This window comes from Bombina bombina, chromosome 10, assembly GCF_027579735.1.
Source record: "Bombina bombina isolate aBomBom1 chromosome 10, aBomBom1.pri, whole genome shotgun sequence".
In the NCBI taxonomy this organism is placed as follows: Eukaryota; Metazoa; Chordata; class Amphibia; order Anura; family Bombinatoridae; genus Bombina; species Bombina bombina.
Genome location: NC_069508.1, coordinates 214,176,336 through 214,196,694, shown reverse-complemented (window position 1 = coordinate 214,196,694; position 20,359 = coordinate 214,176,336). Strand labels below are relative to the sequence as shown.

At 36.4% G+C, this 20,359-nt stretch overlaps 1 protein-coding gene across 1 annotated transcript in view; it reads right to left on the bottom strand.

Annotated features, from left to right (window-relative positions):
* LEPR (leptin receptor) overlaps positions 1 to 20,359 on the bottom strand; it is a 484,020-nt gene that overhangs the window by 164,443 nt on the left and 299,218 nt on the right. Inside the window, exon 10 of the mRNA XM_053693687.1 lies at positions 538 to 737. Coding sequence (XP_053549662.1) covers positions 538 to 737 — 200 coding nt within the window. The remainder of the gene's footprint in view (positions 1 to 537; positions 738 to 20,359) is intronic.

The window sequence follows — 20,359 nt, the reverse complement described above, 5'->3', positions numbered from 1 at the left end:
ACACTTCTGCTCAACCTCTTCCTGTTCAATATCCACTTGGAGTATTTCACGCAGATTTGCCCAAGTTGCTAAACTGGTCTGATTTTGAATATGGGCCACTAGCTGAAAGGTACAATTTACACAACTCTATTGCTGGAGAAGGACTCAACTCTTCCCTCTTTTAGATAAAACAAAAAAAAATGCCTACAATATCACTTTAATACATACTTCCCAAACATCTGTCAGAGGATTATGGGGACGTGGAAGGGTCCCGTGTTCTGTGGGCGTTTTTGGGCAGGGTTTGGTCAGTCCCTGTCACCAGCACCTCAGTGTTTTAAGGGAAACAGGTCATACCTACCAACCCATGATAATACACAGGATAAGGCTTGGATGGGAGGTTTGTTAATACATCACTTCCATGTCATTTTAACATGGTCATAGTACTACATATCCAATAACACAGACTGACCTAGAAGACACCTAGCAAAAAATAACCAAAAAGAAAGAAATATTTTCTCAAACAAGAAGAAAACCAATTACTTTTCAGAAATGACTTACCTACATCTGCTGGAATAATGCAAACAGGAGGAGAATACAGTGTCCCCAAAGGGTGATATATCTCAATCCACATGGTGTAACCAGAGAGCAGATAAATAGACTGGAAGCTACATTCATACAGATTTTCATTCTGTAACTGGCAATCTTTTGAGATAGATTCATCATCAGTTATGTCCTTCTCTGAACAATAAAGATTGTTCCTTCAAAACAGAAAGCAAAGTGTTAGTATGGCCTAGACTAGACAGCTGTACAAAAATGACTGTATTTGGGATTGTTATTTTTTACAAAATATTGCTCTCCTCTTATTTACTTTGTATCATTAATGGTGCAGCTTTACTGCAAATGCGTTCAATACATTCATAGCAGTTTATTGAATCAATCGTTAAACATATATGCTAAGGGCTAGATACAAGTTTGTGGGTGCGGCACGATAAATTAGCGCTAAAAATATTACTCTGGTTAATTTTAAAAGTATTCCCAAATTGGCCCTAAAATAAAGTGGTGTGTAGTTTATTAAAAAATAAAAATGGTGGCATATTTATTTTTCAATAAAATAACTGCAAGAAGCAGTTATGAGGGCTGAAAGTTGGCGGTGTGGGGTGTTGGAGAAAAGGGCACTGAAAGCGCCTTTCCAATGTGGTCTATGGGGACTGTGTATTCCCAGGAAAAATATATTTCTATGCTTATATACAAACATAGAAACACATAAATATATATGTATATACACATAGTAACACAAATATATATGTATATACACATAGTAACACATAAATATATATGTATATACACATAGTAACACATAAATATATATGTATATACACATACTAACACATAAATATATATGTATATACACATACTAACACATAAATATATATGTATATACACATAATAACACATAAATATATCTGTATATACACATAATAACACATAAATATATATGTATATACACATACTAACACATAAATATATATGTATATACACATAGTAACACATAAATATATATGTATATACACATATTAACACATAAATATATATGTATATACACATAGTAACACATAAAAATATATGTACATACACATAGTAACACATAAATATATATGTATATACACATAGTAACACATAAATATATATGTATATACACATAGTAACACATAAATATATATGTATATACATATAGTAACACATAAATATATATGTATATACACATAATAACACATAAATATATATGTATATACACATAGTAACACATAAATATATATGTATATACACATAATAACACATAACTATATATGTATATACAGATAGTAACACATAAATATATATGTATATACACATAATAACACATAACTATATATGTATATACATATAGTAACACATAAATATATATGTATATACACATAGTAACACATAAATATATATGTATATACACATAGTAACACATAAATATATATGTATATACATATAGTAACACATAAATATATACTAACACATAAATATATATGTATATACACATAATAACACATAAATATATATGTATATACACATAGTAACACATAAATATATATGTATATACACATAGTAACACATAACTATATATGTATATACACATAGTAACACATAACTATATATGTATATACACATAATAACACATAAATATATATGTATATACACATATTAACACATAAATATATATGTATATACACATAGTAACACATAAATATATATGTATATACACATAGTAACACATAAATATATATGTATATACACATAGTAACACATAAATATATATGTATATACACATAGTAACACATAAATATATATGTATATACACATAATAACACATAAATATATATGTATATACACATAGTAAGACATAAATATATATGTATATACACATAGTAACACATAAATATATATGTATATATACACATAATAACACATAAATATATATGTATATACGCATACTAACAAATAAATATATATGTATATACACATACTAACACATAAATATATATGTATATACACATACTAACATAAATATATATGTATATACACATAGTAACACATAAATATATATGTATATGCACATAATAACACATAAATATATATGTATATACACATAGTAAGACATAAATATATATGTATATACACATACTAACACATAAATATATATATGTATATACACACAGTAACACATAAATATATATGTATATACACATAATAACACATAAATATATATGGATATACACATAATAACACATAAATATATATGTATATACACATATTAACACATAAATATATATGTATATACACATAGTAACACATAAATATATATGTATATACACATAGTAACACATAAATATATATGTATATACACATAGTAACACATAAATATATATGTATATACACATAGTAACACATAAATATATATGTATATACACATAGTAACACATAAATATATATGTATATGCACATAATAACACATAAATATATATGTATATACACATAGTAAGACATAAATATATATGTATATACACATACTAACACATAAATATATATATGTATATACACACAGTAACACATAAATATATATGTATATACACATAATAACACATAAATATATATGGATATACACATAATAACACATAAATATATATGTATATACACATAGTAACACATAAATATATATGTATATACACATAGTAACACATAAATATATATGTATATACATATAGTAACACATAAATATATATGTATATACACATAGTAACACATAAATATATATGTATATACACATAGTAACACATAAATATATATGTATATACACATAGTAACACATAAATATATACTAACACATAAATATATATGTATATACACATAATAACACATAAATATATATGTATATACACATAGTAACACATAACTATATATGTATATACACATAGTAACACATAACTATATATGTATATACACATAATAACACATAAATATATATGTATATACACATATTAACACATAAATATATATGTATATACACATAGTAACACATAAATATATATGTATATACACATAGTAACACATAAATATATATGTATATACACATAGTAACACATAAATATATATGTATATACACATAATAACACATAAATATATATGTATATACACATAGTAAGACATAAATATATATGTATATACACATAGTAACACATAAATATATATGTATATATACACATAATAACACATAAATATATATGTATATACGCATACTAACAAATAAATATATATGTATATACACATACTAACACATAAATATATATGTATATACACATACTAACATAAATATATATGTATATACACATAGTAACACATAAATATATATGTATATGCACATAATAACACATAAATATATATGTATATACACATAGTAAGACATAAATATATATGTATATACACATACTAACACATAAATATATATATGTATATACACACAGTAACACATAAATATATATGTATATACACATAATAACACATAAATATATATGGATATACACATAATAACACATAAATATATATGTATATACACATAGTAACACATAAATATATATATATATACACATAATAACACATAAATATATATATGTATACACATAATAACACATAAATATATATATATATATACACATAATAACACATAAATATATATATATATATACACATAATAACACATAAATATATATATGTATATACACACAGTAACACATAAATATATATGTATATACACATAATAACACATAAATATATATATATATACACATAGTAACACATAAATATATATGTATATACACATAATAACACATAAATATATATATATATATACATAATAACACATAAATATATATGTATATACACATAATAACACATAAATATATATGTATATACACATAGTAACACATAAATATATATGTATATACACATAGTAACACATAAATATATATATGTATATACACACAGTAACACATAAATATATATGTATATACACATAATAACACATAAATATATATGGATATACACATAATAACACATAAATATATATGTATATACACATAGTAACACATAAATATATATGTATATACACATAGTAACACATAAATATATATGGATATACACATAATAACACATAAATATATATATGTATATACACACAGTAACACATAAATATATATGTATATACACATAATAACACATAAATATATATGTATATACACATAGTAACACATAAATATATTTGTATATACACATAGTAACACATAAATATATATGGATATACACATAGTAACACATAAATATATATGTATATTACCCCCTTTGCTGCGTTAGTTGTCATGCCGTGTCTGACGGGATGAGAACGAGGATCCCATTGGAGCCTATAGAAGCGCACTCTTGCAATTCTTCTGTGCAATGTGAAGGTGAGCTTGCGTTTGCATTGCACCTCACTTGTAATACCACTGCACATTTGTGTACGCTGGTATTACTAAGTTGAGCACAAATATCCTTTTCGCGGAAACAATATTTTGCACTCAACTTGTAATCTAGCCGTAAATTTGTTAAAACACTGACTGTAGTAAGTAATAAACCTGTTAGGTCACCATAAATCTATTAAATAAATAAGCAACTATTCAATTCCTCTGTTGTAAGATCCTTATATAGCAAGAGCTGTAATTACAGTTACTGTAGCCCTGATCGCTTATGTGAATGGGTATCAGGGGTTAAGCAGCTATTCTTTCCTCTGTCATAAGCTTCTTCTATAGCAGGAGCTATAATTACAATTCCTCTAACCTAATAGCTTAAATGAATTCTAGACGGGGTATCAGTTGCTGTTAAATTAAACTATTATTACATTCATGATTAAATTATGGTAGCGTTGACCAAAAAATATCAATTTGTCTGTAACTATTCTAAGTTATAATATAGGTGTAGACTTCCTCTAATCCTATTACTTATCGTTTAGTATCTACTTTAGGACAAACTGCACAGAGGGCACCTATATTTGAGGTCTTTCTGTATCTAATTTATGAGAAGCTGCATAGAAAGCACCTATATTTGTTTGCCTCCTTATCTCAATTCTTTGGACAGATTTGCATTTTAGTCAATCAATGCTGACTAATAAAAAACTTCACAAGAGTGAGCACAATGTTATCTATATGACACACATTAACTAACACCCCTAGCTGTGAAAAACTGTCAAAATCCACTGAGATAAGACGCAGCCTTCAAAGGCTTAGAAATCAGTTTGTGCCTACCTAGGTTTAACTTTCAACAAAAAATTCCAAGAGAAGAAAACAAATTTGATGATAAAAGTAAAATGGACAGTTGTGTACAATTTCATGCCCTATCTATCTGAATCATGAAAGTTTCATTTTGACTTGACTGTCCCTTTAAATCATTACAAAACGGGGGGCGGAGCTATCTGCCGAGCAGAGAGGAAGCACTTTGCAGAGGCTCCTCAAGAAAAAGTTTAATATTAATGGAAATACCTGTCACAACTTCCAGAAAACCATTTTAAACAGACTACTTTGGTGAAAGCAAAGGAAGGGCAGAGAACAGTGACTTTATTTTTGGCAGCAGCAAGCGCTCTTACAGATCTAGAGGAGCTGGAGGGGTGAATCACCTGGCGCACTCCTGCTACAGATACGGACTATCTTTTTCACTGCCGTAGGAACTAAGACTTTCAACCCACACGACATTAAGCTACCGGCAGCTGATTTGCGACTCCGGAGGGTCGGGGCTCCGCTCCGGAGCCGCCATTGCCACTCTGTGAGACACCGGTGAAGTGCACGGCGGGACACCCCTCTCCTCCGATCAGACATAACAGCCCAGCAGCAGCACATAAGAAAGGTGAGAGAATATTGGGGACATTGTGGACACTGCTCACCTGCTATAGTAGCGACCTTTGCAAGACAAATTTGGGCTAGGGAGACAACATAAATACAAGGGAGCGGGAAGAGAGTGAAAGGCGCGAAAAGCCGCCATCTTAGCAGCAGCCCTATATAGTGCCAGCATAAAACGATCTGGCTGAAAAAGCTCTGCTTGCCTTTTACATATGTATTGGGGAGGAGAGGGGAAAAGAAGGAGGTCAGCTCACACAAGAAAGCTCCCTACAGTACCTCCAAAGGACTTTCTAATTAAACATAAAGCCAAAAGTTTTCGCACCAGTGATCTCTATAGCCTGTCAGTTCTATATGGGAGACCTATGCAGCAGAGAGCTCTAGCCTTGCAAAAAAGAACTACTGAGTTAGTCAACACACTTTGGGAAATGCTTGGGTTGCGCTGTGTGAGAGAAACCTTAAAGAATTGAACTGGGTATACAGACTGCAGCTTCATTAGTAACTAGACATAACCGTTGTTGCATAGTTATAAAATTTGTCTGCACAAGATACCGAACAACACTGAATACAATTGTGCATTGCTGGTCTCTATCCCCTTCATTTCCTGCTGAACGCTGTGTCAGTAGGTCATACCCCATTACCCCTACCCGTCTTCGTCCAGTGAGGACAACTGCCCTGGGGTATAGAGGCTGGTGAGATTACTTAGCTTCCAAACTGTGGGATGGTGGAATACATTGTGACCCATCTACATAGAAAAAAAAAGCCACTGGGAGATGTAATGAGTTAAAGATGTAAAGGTGTTTTTTTTCTGAAGTGGTCCAACAGTTTCACACAGCTCAAGATAAATTACCACGAATATACATGGAACAGTGCCCCTCTCACCTTACACTATTCTTCTCTCATAGCATTACATAAGTATTCTGCCTGAACACATATGATGAAGAAAGTGATGCAACATTATTAATATACGGAATAGCGCCCCTACTCATGTAGAGGGGGAGGGTTTTAGAGAGCAGTCCCAGATTCACAACCTTTAGTGAATCAAATTGAGTCAAAGGACCCTGGTTCTTGATATCTTCTGATTCTGCAAGATTATCTAGACTATCTGCCTGGTCCAGGTAGAGACGAGACCGAGAGAGATATTCATAATGTCGACCAGGAAAGGGAACAAGGCAGATAAAGGGATGAAGACCACATCTATGGAGACGTTTTTCAAAACGCCCAGAGTCCATAAAGTTAAAGATCTTCTCTTAAATGAAGTGGAGGAGGATCCTGAATCTGAAAATGAGGGAGAACTTGAAGACATGACTCCTGTGACCAAGGCAGATCTCAACGCCTTGGTATCCAAACAGGATATTGCGACCAATTTCGATAAACTCTGGGAAAAGATGGATAACTTTCAAGAGACGATTACCAACAGTCTTACTGATATCAAAACTGAAATCTCTGAACTGGGCACTCGGGTGGACTCATTAGAAACAGCAACTGATGAAATGAGTGAAGAAGTAGCTGAAGCATCCCAAACATTAACAAGCCAACAACAAATGATAATGGAGCTGGAAGAGAAAATTGAGGACATCGAAAACAGGAGCAGAAGATCCAATATCCGCCTCAAAGGGGTCCCTGAGACAATTGGAACCGAAGACCTGCACGACTATCTCCAGCAACTATTTAGAGCAATATTAGGAGCATCAGTGGACTCTGAAGTTCAAATAGAAAGAGCCCATAGGGCCCTTAGGGCTAAGCCCAAACCAGATCAACCCCCGAGAGATGTTATACTTAAGCTCCTGAGATACCCCAACAGAGAAAAAATATTGTCAGCTGCTAGACACAATCCCACGTTTAAATTCCAAGGCAATGTTATTCAGTTTTTTCAAGATCTATGCATCAAGACCCTACAAAGAAGATACACCCTCCGACCACTCACCCTCCTCCTCAGGAAACATCACATCCCATACAGATGGGGTTTCCCCTTTGCTTTACATGTAGTGAGAAATGGCAGAACTGCCACGATCAAGACCACAGCGGAAATACCTGATATTTGCAAATTTTTGGAGCTAGACCCATCAGAAATTGCAGAGGGGGGAGTAGCAACAAGCTCTCTGGAACTCTCTCACTCTCAGGCAAAGCCTCAGAGACCAAGATGGAAAAAAGTTACTAAAAAGAAAGCTAAGACTTGAAACTTTAAAGAGAACAGCACCCACTTGAAAGATTTTTACTTTCCTGCTGTAAATCCATAAGGCATAGGCAAGGATCATTAACCCCATGATAAAGAAAGGGGCTGAGAGGACACTAGGCCTAAGAGACTGTTGTATGTTCATTAATGCTTATAAGATGTTTCATATTGTGGTTTTTGTTGTGACCATGTACAAAACACACACTGTGGTGGTGTTGGCAAAAGTTGACCAGCACACTGTTAGATCATAATATGTTTTTAGTTATATTAACGTTTATGTTTTTGTTCTTTGGAGTCACGGGATGCCCCACACGTACGCAGAGCTCATCAATCATAGGTGAATCGCTAAGAGGTTGGGAGAGGTCTCATCAGATGGAGAATAAGGTACCCTTAGAATACCCAACTACTGGTAAGAAAAGAGTAGTGTACAATTATATGCTTAAGAATGTCATTAGCTAGAATAACACTGCTCTCGCATAACGCGAGAGGTCTTAACACCGACATAAAAAGAAGGACTGCACTGACTAATTATAGACGACTGAAAGCTACTGTAATTTACCTCCAGGAAACACATTTCCTACACTCCACCATTCCCAAATACTGGGCTAGAGACTTTCCACAACAATTTCATTCTACGATAGATTCTAAAAAAAGAGGAGTCTCTATTCTTATTCATTCCTCTATCCCTTTCACACACAAAGAAACTATAGCAGACAGAGATGGCAGATACCTCCTGGTGTCAGGTCAAGTGGGGGGAATAGACATAGTCTTCTGCAATGTGTACGCTCCAAATGAACAACAAGACAAATATTTTCAAAATATATCTCATCTACTAACTGATTGGTCTAGGACACGTATAGTCTTAGCAGGAGACTTTAACATAGACAAACAATCGCTGATGAAACACACAGCCAATCTGCAATCTAAAAAGAAAAATAGACAGAAAGGGGTAGCTAAAAATATAGGGGGGATGCTCGAGCAGCATATGCTGCAGGACACTTGGCAAGTACTTAATGGGGATGCTAGAGACACCACATTCTACTCAGCGGCACACAACAGTTACTCGAAGATAGATTATGTGTATACGAGTCAGATACTGCAACCGATATTACAACATATAGATATTCTTCCGTGTGTATGGTCAGACCATTCAATCACTAAACTGTGTCTAGGGGACCTACTGGACCCAAAGAGAACCAAATCATGGACTTATGATCCGTCTTGTATTAAAAATCTGCTTATAAAAGATAAAATTCTCAAGGATCTAGAGGAATATTGGCAGATTAATGTAGATACCACAAGTAACCCTATCACACCATGGGCGGCACATAAAGCAGTGATCAGAGGTATATTAATTAAAGAAAAGACAGCAGCCAGGAGACAGCACACCCTACTCCTGAAACAATTATACTCAGAGATTGCTTCACTAGAGAGGGCACATAGAATAACTAAATCCCAAGCCACATTGACACAATTGCTGAACACTAAAAATAAGTTACAAACCATATTAAATGAACAATCCGTCAAAGCGGCACACAGACTGAAAACAAACTATTTTATCTTCTCAAATAAACCTGATAAATATCTAGCGAAAAAAAATAGAGACAATTATCAGGCTTTATCAATACCGAGCATACAGAACCCAAAAGGACACATGACATCCCATCCACAGGAAATTGTTGACACATTTGCACACTTTTATAGCGACTTGTATGATGGGACTAAAGTGCATCACTGCCCTTCGATGGAAAAAGTATTTGACTCTTTTTTACATAAAGCAGACCTGAAACCAATTTCTGAGGAAGATAGGGAGGCCCTGAACGCTAAAATTACACCTGAGGAGGTACGAGCTGCCATTAAAGATCTTAAACCTAGCAAAGCCCCAGGTCCAGATGGATTCCCAGGGGAATATTATAAAGCTTTTAGAGACATACTGCTGCCTCACTTGGTAGTATTTGCCAACCACATTATGGAAGGGGGAGAAATACCTATAGAACTGCTTCAGGCTAGGATAGTGGTGATCCCAAAACAGGGAAAGGACCCCCATTTTTGCGCTAATTATAGACCGATTTCCCTTATCAACCAGGACCTTAAGATAGTTACAAAAATACTAGCTAATAGACTGAAACACATCCTGCCCTCAATCATACACCCTGATCAAGTTGGATTTATCAAGGACAGGGAGGCCCCCGACAATATACGTAGAATGGTTTCGGTTATTGACTTTCTTCGAGACAGGGGGATGCCTTCTTTGATCCTATCTTTGGATGCGGAGAAGGCATTCGACCGGGTCGACTGGAAATATATGATGAGAGTGCTGTCACTAATGGGTTTTGAGGGACGGTTTATGAAAGCTATTGAGGGATTATACTCGACACCCACGGCCCAGGTCAGAGCAATCGGACACCAGTCTGAGACCATACATATACTTAATGGCACACGAAAGGGATGCCCTTTGTCACCCTTAATCTTTGCGCTATGCATAGAACCCTTAGCTGCATATATACGTAATTGTCCTGATATTTGGGGACTGGAAGTAGGGAAGATACATCACAAAATTACTTTATTCGCAGATGATGTGTTGCTAACCATTACGAAACCACTTATCTCGTTGCCACATGTATATCATGCCATACAATTATTCTCCCAGATATCGGGGTATAAAATTAACGCAGACAAATGCGAAGCACTCCCCCTAACGTTACCCAAACATACCATGAAGGCAATTGAAACAAATTTTGACTTCAAATGGATATTAGACGGGCTCAAATACCTGGGGATTAAACTGACTACTCACTCCTCTAAATTATATGCTGCAAATTATTTTCCACTATACAAAGCAATTAGGTCAGACATAGGAAGGTGGAGGAAAATGGGATTCTCCTGGTACGGGAGGCTGTCTGCTGTCAAGATGACGATCCTACCCAGAATTCTTTATCTGTTCAGGGTCCTCCCAATTAAAGTTAACAGTTCAGATTTAGATAATCTCCAAAAAGACATACACAGATTTCTGAGGGACAATAAACACCCGAGGATCCCACACCAAATCCTGACAAGACATAGACAATTGGGGGGGGGGGGTGGGAGCTCCTAATTTGCATGATTATTATACAGAAGCTAGACTAGCGCAAAACTCAATACTTGGGAGAAGACAAAAAGATGTTCTCTGGCCTGCCTTGGAGGCTGCTATGGGGGGAATGGAGGGACCCGAGGATATTTTCTGGGGTAACATAAAGAATAAGGGACCAGAGATCTATCATAATAAATCCACACAACTGGCCAAACAACAATGGACCAAGATACAGCGGATAGGAAAGCTGATGCCTAGACAAACCCTGATAATACCACTAAAATACTTGATAAATGAGGAGTTTATATACCATATCAAAAAATGGGAAAATAAAGGCTTATACAGGGTGGCGGATATATATACACAAGGTAAACTATTGACCTTCACACAACTTAGACAGAAGCTAGAGCCTATTTAGATACACTGGTTCCTCTACCTGCAGATCACATCAGCTGTACAAACATATATCAGTAGGGCCACAATACACAGTCAAAAAACGACTCTCGAAAATTTATGTTTAGCAATCAACAGACCCAAGAAAGCAATATCTAGATTATACATATCACTACAGGAAACTAAATACATGACTAAATCTACATTGCTACTAAATTGGGAGGAAGATATTGCAAGAGAGCATACGATTGACGACTGGAATGATATATTTCATTACGCTAGTAAGGGCCTTATTAGTGCAGACCTTAGAGAGAATGTACTGAAGACCACCTTTAGATGGTACTTGACACCACTGAAAACATCTCACATGACACTAGGAAACTCTAGATACTGTTATAGGGGGTGTAAAGTTAGAGGATCATATCTTCACATGTGGTGGGATTGCCCTAGAGTCCAAAACATTTGGAGGAAACTATCTTTAATGCTAAGTACCCTGTTAAGCGAAAGGATCTCTCTTACACCAGCTCAGGCGCTGTTGCATGAGACAATTCCGAGACTAAACCCACATATAAACACTTTCATTCGAATCCTATGCACCACCACAAGAATAGCTATAGCTAAATATTGGAAAAATGAGACGCCAACATGGGCAGAGGTCCTCAACAGAATACAGATGATTTATTCGATGTACGAGACAGCAGCATTTATTCAAGACACAGGGCCTACATTCCAGAAGATCTGGTTTTACTGGATAATCAGAGAAGGTGAGGGGACAGGGTAGAGGAGAAAGGCAAGAATTCCTTAGAGGAAGATAGTCACTGATCTGACATAGGAGACCACTTAACAAAGGGACAATTGATGAGGGAGCTACTAATAGCCATATAAATAGGTACTAGGGTGTGGGGCACCCGTGACTTCATTAGTTTGATTTGTTGTGATACAGGAGTTGTTGAATTTTGTTCATCTGTTCTATTTAGATAAATGATATTACTGAAATTAAAAGAATATTACCCCCCAAGATTATATACTTCCAATATAGACTGCGATAGCCAAGGACATATAAGAGAAGTAATTGAGGGAAAAATATGAAAATGAGAGAAACCTCCATAGGCTTTGAGATAGACTGCAGCAAAGGTAGCAGATTAGATTAATTGTCGATATTTCATGAACAAATGGTTAAAGCCAAAGTTAGAAAGTTCCAATGGCAAACCTGCTCAAGGAATTGTCCCTAGGCGAGTACCACGAGATCCTTAGAATACAATTATGAGTAAGGTACTATCTACCCTGCTGTTGAAAGCTCTTTATTCTCTTTTTTTATGATTCTTATGTTTTTTCGTCTGTCTCATTGTATGTCACATGTAATGTATCCGATGTATATGGAGGAGGTTTGTGGTTTAATAAAGAATATTTTATCTAAATCATTACAAAACCCTCTATAACAATAGCATTGGCTTTTTTTATCGCTAGTCTTGCAATTCATGTGAGCAATGACAACAAAGGGGGGTTACCCTATTTGTCCTGAGGAATGGCAATGTGTCTTCCATAGGGATGTTGTCTGAGCAAAAATCCACCCACACCGCCAGTGAATTCGGATTTGGCAGTGGGGAGGGAGCGTGTATTCAAAGCATGTTTAACAACATATACTGTACATTCGCTAAATGTAAAAATGGTTTCTGTGTAACAGCTCAGATAATACAAATATAAAGATACTAAGTTCACTGCACATTCGGTCGATTTCTTACAATTTATAATTTCACCACTGAAAAGCTGGTGACACTGAGGTTCATCTAACAGGGAGTATGGTCCTTTTGAAATTAGGAACTCCTGGAAATGTTTCCCTATTAAAATACAGGTTACTCATAAGGAAACTCACATGGAATTCCTATATATCTGCTTTGTAAGAGATCAACACCTTAATAATAAACCTGCAGGAGCTTGGGGATGTGGGTATATTATACACATGTATGCAGTTTATTATATTCAGTATTAAATGTATTTTTGTGATTTAAAGCAGTGGTCGCCAACCAGTGGTTCGTGGAGAAGATGTTGGTGGTCCTTGACACCACCAAGCAGGAATTAATCTCCTCTGATGTTGTCACCCCCGTCGTGCAGCAACTCCCTACAGTGTCTGGCTGGACATCAGTGAAAACCGATGGAGGAAAAGTTAAATTACAACCTCCCTACGCACACTGCGTAGTACTGCGCAACTTGCTTAACTAGATTGTATTTTTAACTCCTCCCACCCGGCGCGCTGCTCATAGAAAGATGTTTCCATTCTAAAGCCAGCAGAGGTTGGTATAGTCTTGGCTTTAAATAGTGGAATTAAAGTATATAAAAAAAAGAAAATCTTTAAAAAAAATTCTCTTATATTTCATTTATTTTCTTCCCTTTACCTATCTCTCTCTAGTAGTTTTCCTAATTCCTTCGGATGGACTTACATTACTGTTTGTCTTCCTCCCCTCCATCATCTTTTTTTTTTATTAAATATTTATTTTTCATTCTAATAATTTCCCCGCGCACAAAGCCATTCCACCTGAATTTCAGTAATTGCCATCCAGCAGATCAGCCATATCCCACCAGTATTACAGTAATTGCCATCCAGCAGATCAGCCATATCCCATCAGTATTACAGTAATTGCCATCCAGCAGATCAGCCATATCCCACCAGTATTACAGTAATTGCCATCCAGCAGATCAGCCATATCCCACCAGTATTATAGTAACTGCCATCCAGCAGATCAGCCATATCCCACCAGTATTATAGTAATTGCCATCCAGCAGATTAGCCATATCCCATCAGTATTATAGCAATTGCCATCCAGCAGATCAGCCATATCCCACCAGTATTACAGTAATTGCCATCCAGCAGATCAGCCATATCCCATCAGTATTATAGTAATTGCCATCCAGCAGATCAGCCATATCCCATCAGTATTACAGTAATTGCCATCCAGCAGATCAGCCATATCCCATCAGTATTATAGCAATTGCCATCCAGCAGATCAGCCATATCCCACCAGTATTATAGTAATTGCCATCCAGCAGATCAGCCATATCCCATCAGTATTACAGTAATTGCCATCCAGCAGATCAGCCATATCCCATCAGTATTATAGTAATTGCCATCCAGCAGATCAGCCATATCCCACCAGTATTACAGTAATTGCCATCCAGCAGATCAGCCATATCCCATCAGTATTATAGTAATTGCCATCCAGCAGATCAGCCATATCCCACCAGTATTACAGTAATTGCCATCCAGCAGATCAGCCATATCCCATCAGTATTATAGTAATTGCCATCCAGCAGATCAGCCATATCCCATCAGTATTACAGTAATTGCCATCCAGCAGATCAGCCATATCTCACCAGTATTACAGTAATTGCCATCCAGCAGATCAGCCGTATCCCATCAGTATTATAGTAATTGCCATCCAGCAGATCAGCCATATCCCACCAGTATTACAGCAATTGCCATCCAGCAGATCAGCCATATCCCATCAGTATTATAGTAATTGCCATCCAGCAGATCTGCCATATCCCACCAGTATTATAGTAATTGCCATCCAGCAGATCAGCCATATCTCACCAGTATTACAGTTATTGCCATCCAGCAGATCAGCCATATCTCACCAGTATTACAGTAATTGCCATCCAGCAGATCAGCCATATCTCACCAGTATTATAGTAATTGCCATCCAGCAGATCAGCCATATCCCACCAGTATTATAGTAATTGCCATCAAGCAGATCTGCCATATCCCACCAGTATTATAGTAATTGCCATCCAGCAGATCAGCCATATCCCATCAGTATTATAGTAATTGCCATCCAGCAGATCAGCCATATCCCACCAGTATTATAGTAATTGCCATCCAGCAGATCAGCCATATCCCATCAGTATTATAGTAATTGCCATCCAGCAGATCTGCCATATCTCACCAGTATTACAGTAATTGCCATCCAGCAGATCAGCCATATTCCACCAGTATTACAGTAATTGCCATCCAGCAGATCAGCCATATCCCACCAGTATTACAGTAATTGCCATCCAGCAGATTAGCCATATCCCATCAGTATTATAGTAATTGCCATCCAGCAGATCAGCCATATCCCATCAGTATTATAGTAACTGCCATCCAGAAGATCAGCCATATCCCACCAGTATTATAGTAATTGCCATCCAGCAGATCAGCCATATCCCACCAGTATTATTGTAATTGCCATCCAGCAGATCAGCCATATCCCACCAATATTATAGTAATTGCCATCCAGCAGATCAGCCATATCCCACCAGTATTATAGTAATTGCCATCCAGCAGATCAGCCATATCCCACCAGTATTACAGTAATTGCCATCCAGCAGATCTGCCATATCCCACCAGTATTATAGTAATTGCCATCCAGCAGATCAGCCATATCCCACCAGTATTACAGTAATTGCCATCCAGCAGATCAGCCATATCCCATCAGTATTATAGTAATTGCCATCCAGCAGATCAGCCATATCCCACCAGTATTACAGTAATTGCCATCCAGCAGATCAGCCATATCCCATCAGTATTATAGTAATTGCCACCCAGCAGATCAGCCATATCCCATCAGTATTATAGTAACTGCCATCCAGAAGATCGGCCATATCCCACCAGTATTATAGTAATTGCCATCCAGCAGATTAGCCATATCCCACCAGTATTATAGTAATTGCCATCCAGCAGATCAGCCATATCCCATCAGTATTATAGTAACTGCCATCCAGAAGATCAGCCATATCCCACCAGTATTATAGTAATTGCCATCCAACAGATTAGCCATATCCCACCAGTATTATAGTAATTGCCATCCAGCAGATCAGCCATATCCCACCAGTATTACAGTAATTGCCATCCAGCAGATCAGCCATATCCCATCAGTATTATAGCAATTGCCATCCAGCAGATCAGCCATATCCCATCAGTATTATAGCAATTGCCATCCAGCAGATCAGCCATATCCCATCAGTATTATAGTAATTGCCATCCAGCAGATCAGCCATATCCCTTCAGTATTATAGCAATTGCCATCCAGCAGATTAGCCATATCCCATCAGTATTATAGCAATTGCCATCCAGCAGATCAGCCATATCCCATCAGTATTATAGTAATTACCATCCAGCAGATCTGCCATATCCCATCAGTATTACAGTAATTGCCATCCAGCAGATCAGCCATATCCCACCAGTATTACAATAATTGCCATCCAGCAGATCAGTCATATCTCATCAGTATTACAGTAATTGCCATCCAGCAGATTAGCCATATCCCATCAGTATTATAGCAATTGCCATCCAGCAGATCAGCCATATCCCATCAGTATTATAGTAATTGCCATCCAGCAGATCTGCCATATCCCATCAGTATTACAGTAATTGCCATCCAGCAGATCAGCCATATCCCACCAGTATTACAGTAATTGCCATCCAGCAGATCAGCCATATCCCATCAGTATTACAGTAATTGCCATCCAGCAGATCAGCCATATCCCATCAGTATTATAGTAATTGCCATCCAGCAGATCAGCCATATCCCACTAGTATTATAGCAATTGCCATCCAGCAGATCAGCCATATCCCACCAGTATTACAGTAATTACCATCCAGCAGATCAGCCATATCCCACCAGTATTACAGTAATTACCATCCAGCAGATCAGCCATATCCCATCAGTATTATAGTAATTGCCATCCAGCAGATCAGCCATATCCCATCAGTATTATAGCAATTGCCATCCAGCAGAACAGCCATATCCCACCAGTATTATAGTAATTGCCATCCAGCAGAACAGCCATATCTCACCAGTATTACAGTCATTGCCATCCAGCAGATCAGCCATATCCCATCAGTATTACAGTAATTGCCATCCAGCAGATCAGCCATATCCCACCAGTATTACAGTAATTGCCATCCAGCAGATCAGCCATATCCCATCAGTATTACAGTAATTGCCATCCAGCAGATCAGCCATATCCCACCAGTATTACAGTAATTGCCATCCAGCAGATCAGTCATATCCCATCAGTATTATAGTAATTGCCATCCAGCAGATCAGCCATATCCCATCAGTATTATAGCAATTGCCATCCAGCAGAACAGCCATATCTCACCAGTATTATAGTAATTGCCAGTAACATCAGTCGTGGTTAGCTCACATCCATATTGAGAGCTTTCTTATATAAACTGAATTTATGACTCCAATCTCTGTCCTCGATCATAAGTAGTTTTGAATAATTCCTAACTGGGGAGGTGACTTGAAAGTCTTGTGGTCCTTTTAAACATAATTCTTTTTTTCCCACTTTCTGCCTCTCTGTTTCAATCTCACCCTTCATCTGTCATTTGGAAGTATTCTCAAAGTTCTGTCATTCAGTTAGTTAATTCCAAAAAATAATTCTTAAAAATGTGTAAATATATACATAATGTAAACTTAGCTATGGTTATACTAGTTATGTACAGTATGTGTGTGTGTATATATATATATATATATATATATATATATATATATATATATATATATATATATACATAATGTAAACTTAGCTATGGTTATACTAGTTATGTACAATATGTGTGTGTATATACATAATGTAAACTTAGCTATGGTTATACTAGTTATGTACAGTATGTGTGTGTGTGTATATATATATATATATATATATATATATATATACAGGGAGTGCAGAATTATTAGGCAAATTAGTATTTTGACCACAGCATCCTCTTTATGCATGTTGTCTTACTCCAAGCTGTATAGGCTTGAAAGCCTACTACCAATTAAGCATATTAGGTGATGTGCATCTCTGTAATGAGAAGGGGTGTGGTCTAATGACATCAACACCCTATATCAGGTGTGCATAATTATTAGGCAACTTCCTTTCCTTTGGCAAAATGGGTCAAAAGAAGGACTTGACAGGCTCAGAAAAGTCAAAAATAGTGTGATATCTTGCAGAGGGATGCAGCACTCTTAAAATTGCAAAGCTTCTGAAGCGTGATCATCGAACAATCAAGCGTTTCATTCAAAATAGTCAACAGGGTCGCAAGAAGCGTGTGGAAAAACCAAGGCGCAAAATAACTGCCCATGAACTGAGAAAAGTCAAGCGTGCAGCTGCCAAGATGCCACTTGCCACCAGTTTGGCCATATTTCAGAGCTGCAACATCACTGGAGTGCCCAAAAGCACAAGGTGTGCAATACTCAGAGACATGGCCAAGGTAAGAAAGGCTGAAAGACGACCACCACTGAACAAGACACACAAGCTGAAACGTCAAGACTGGGCCAAGAAATATCTCAAGACTGATTTTTCTAAGGTTTTATGGACTGATGAAATGAGAGTGAGTCTTGATGGGCCAGATGGATGGGCCCGTGGCTGGATTGGTAAAGGGCAGAGAGCTCCAGTCCGACTCAGACGCCAGCAAGGTGGAGGTGGAGTACTGGTTTGGGCTGGTATCATCAAAGATGAGCTTGTGGGGCCTTTTCGGGTTGAGGATGGAGTCAAGCTCAACTCCCAGTCCTACTGCCAGTTTCTGGAAGACACCTTCTTCAAGCAGTGGTACAGGAAGAAGTCTGCATCCTTCAAGAAAAACATGATTTTCATGCAGGACAATGCTCCATCACATGCGTCCAAGTACTCCACAGCGTGGCTGGCAAGAAAGGGTATAAAAGAAGAAAATCTAATGACATGGCCTCCTTGTTCACCTGATCTGAACCCCATTGAGAACCTGTGGTCCATCATCAAATGTGAGATTTACAAGGAGGGAAAACAGTACACCTCTCTGAACAGTGTCTGGGAGGCTGTGGTTGCTGCTGCACGCAATGTTGATGGTGAACAGATCAAAACACTGACAGAATCCATGGATGGCAGGCTTTTGAGTGTCCTTGCAAAGAAAGGAGGCTATATTGGTCACTGATTTGTTTTTGTTTTGTTTTTGAATGTCAGAAATGTATATTTGTGACTGTTGAAATGTTATATTGGTTTCACTGGTAAAAATAAATAATTGAAATGGGTATATATTTGTTTTTTGTTAAGTTGCCTAATAATTATGCACAGTAATAGTCACCTGCACACACAGATATCCCCCTAAAATAGCTATAACTAAAAACAAACTAAAAACTACTTCCAAAACTATTCAGCTTTGATATTAATGAGTTTTTTGGGTTCATTGAGAACATGGTTGTTGTTCAATAATAAAATTAATCCTCAAAAATACAACTTGCCTAATAATTCTGCACTCCCTGTATATATATATATACATAATGTAAACTTAGCTAT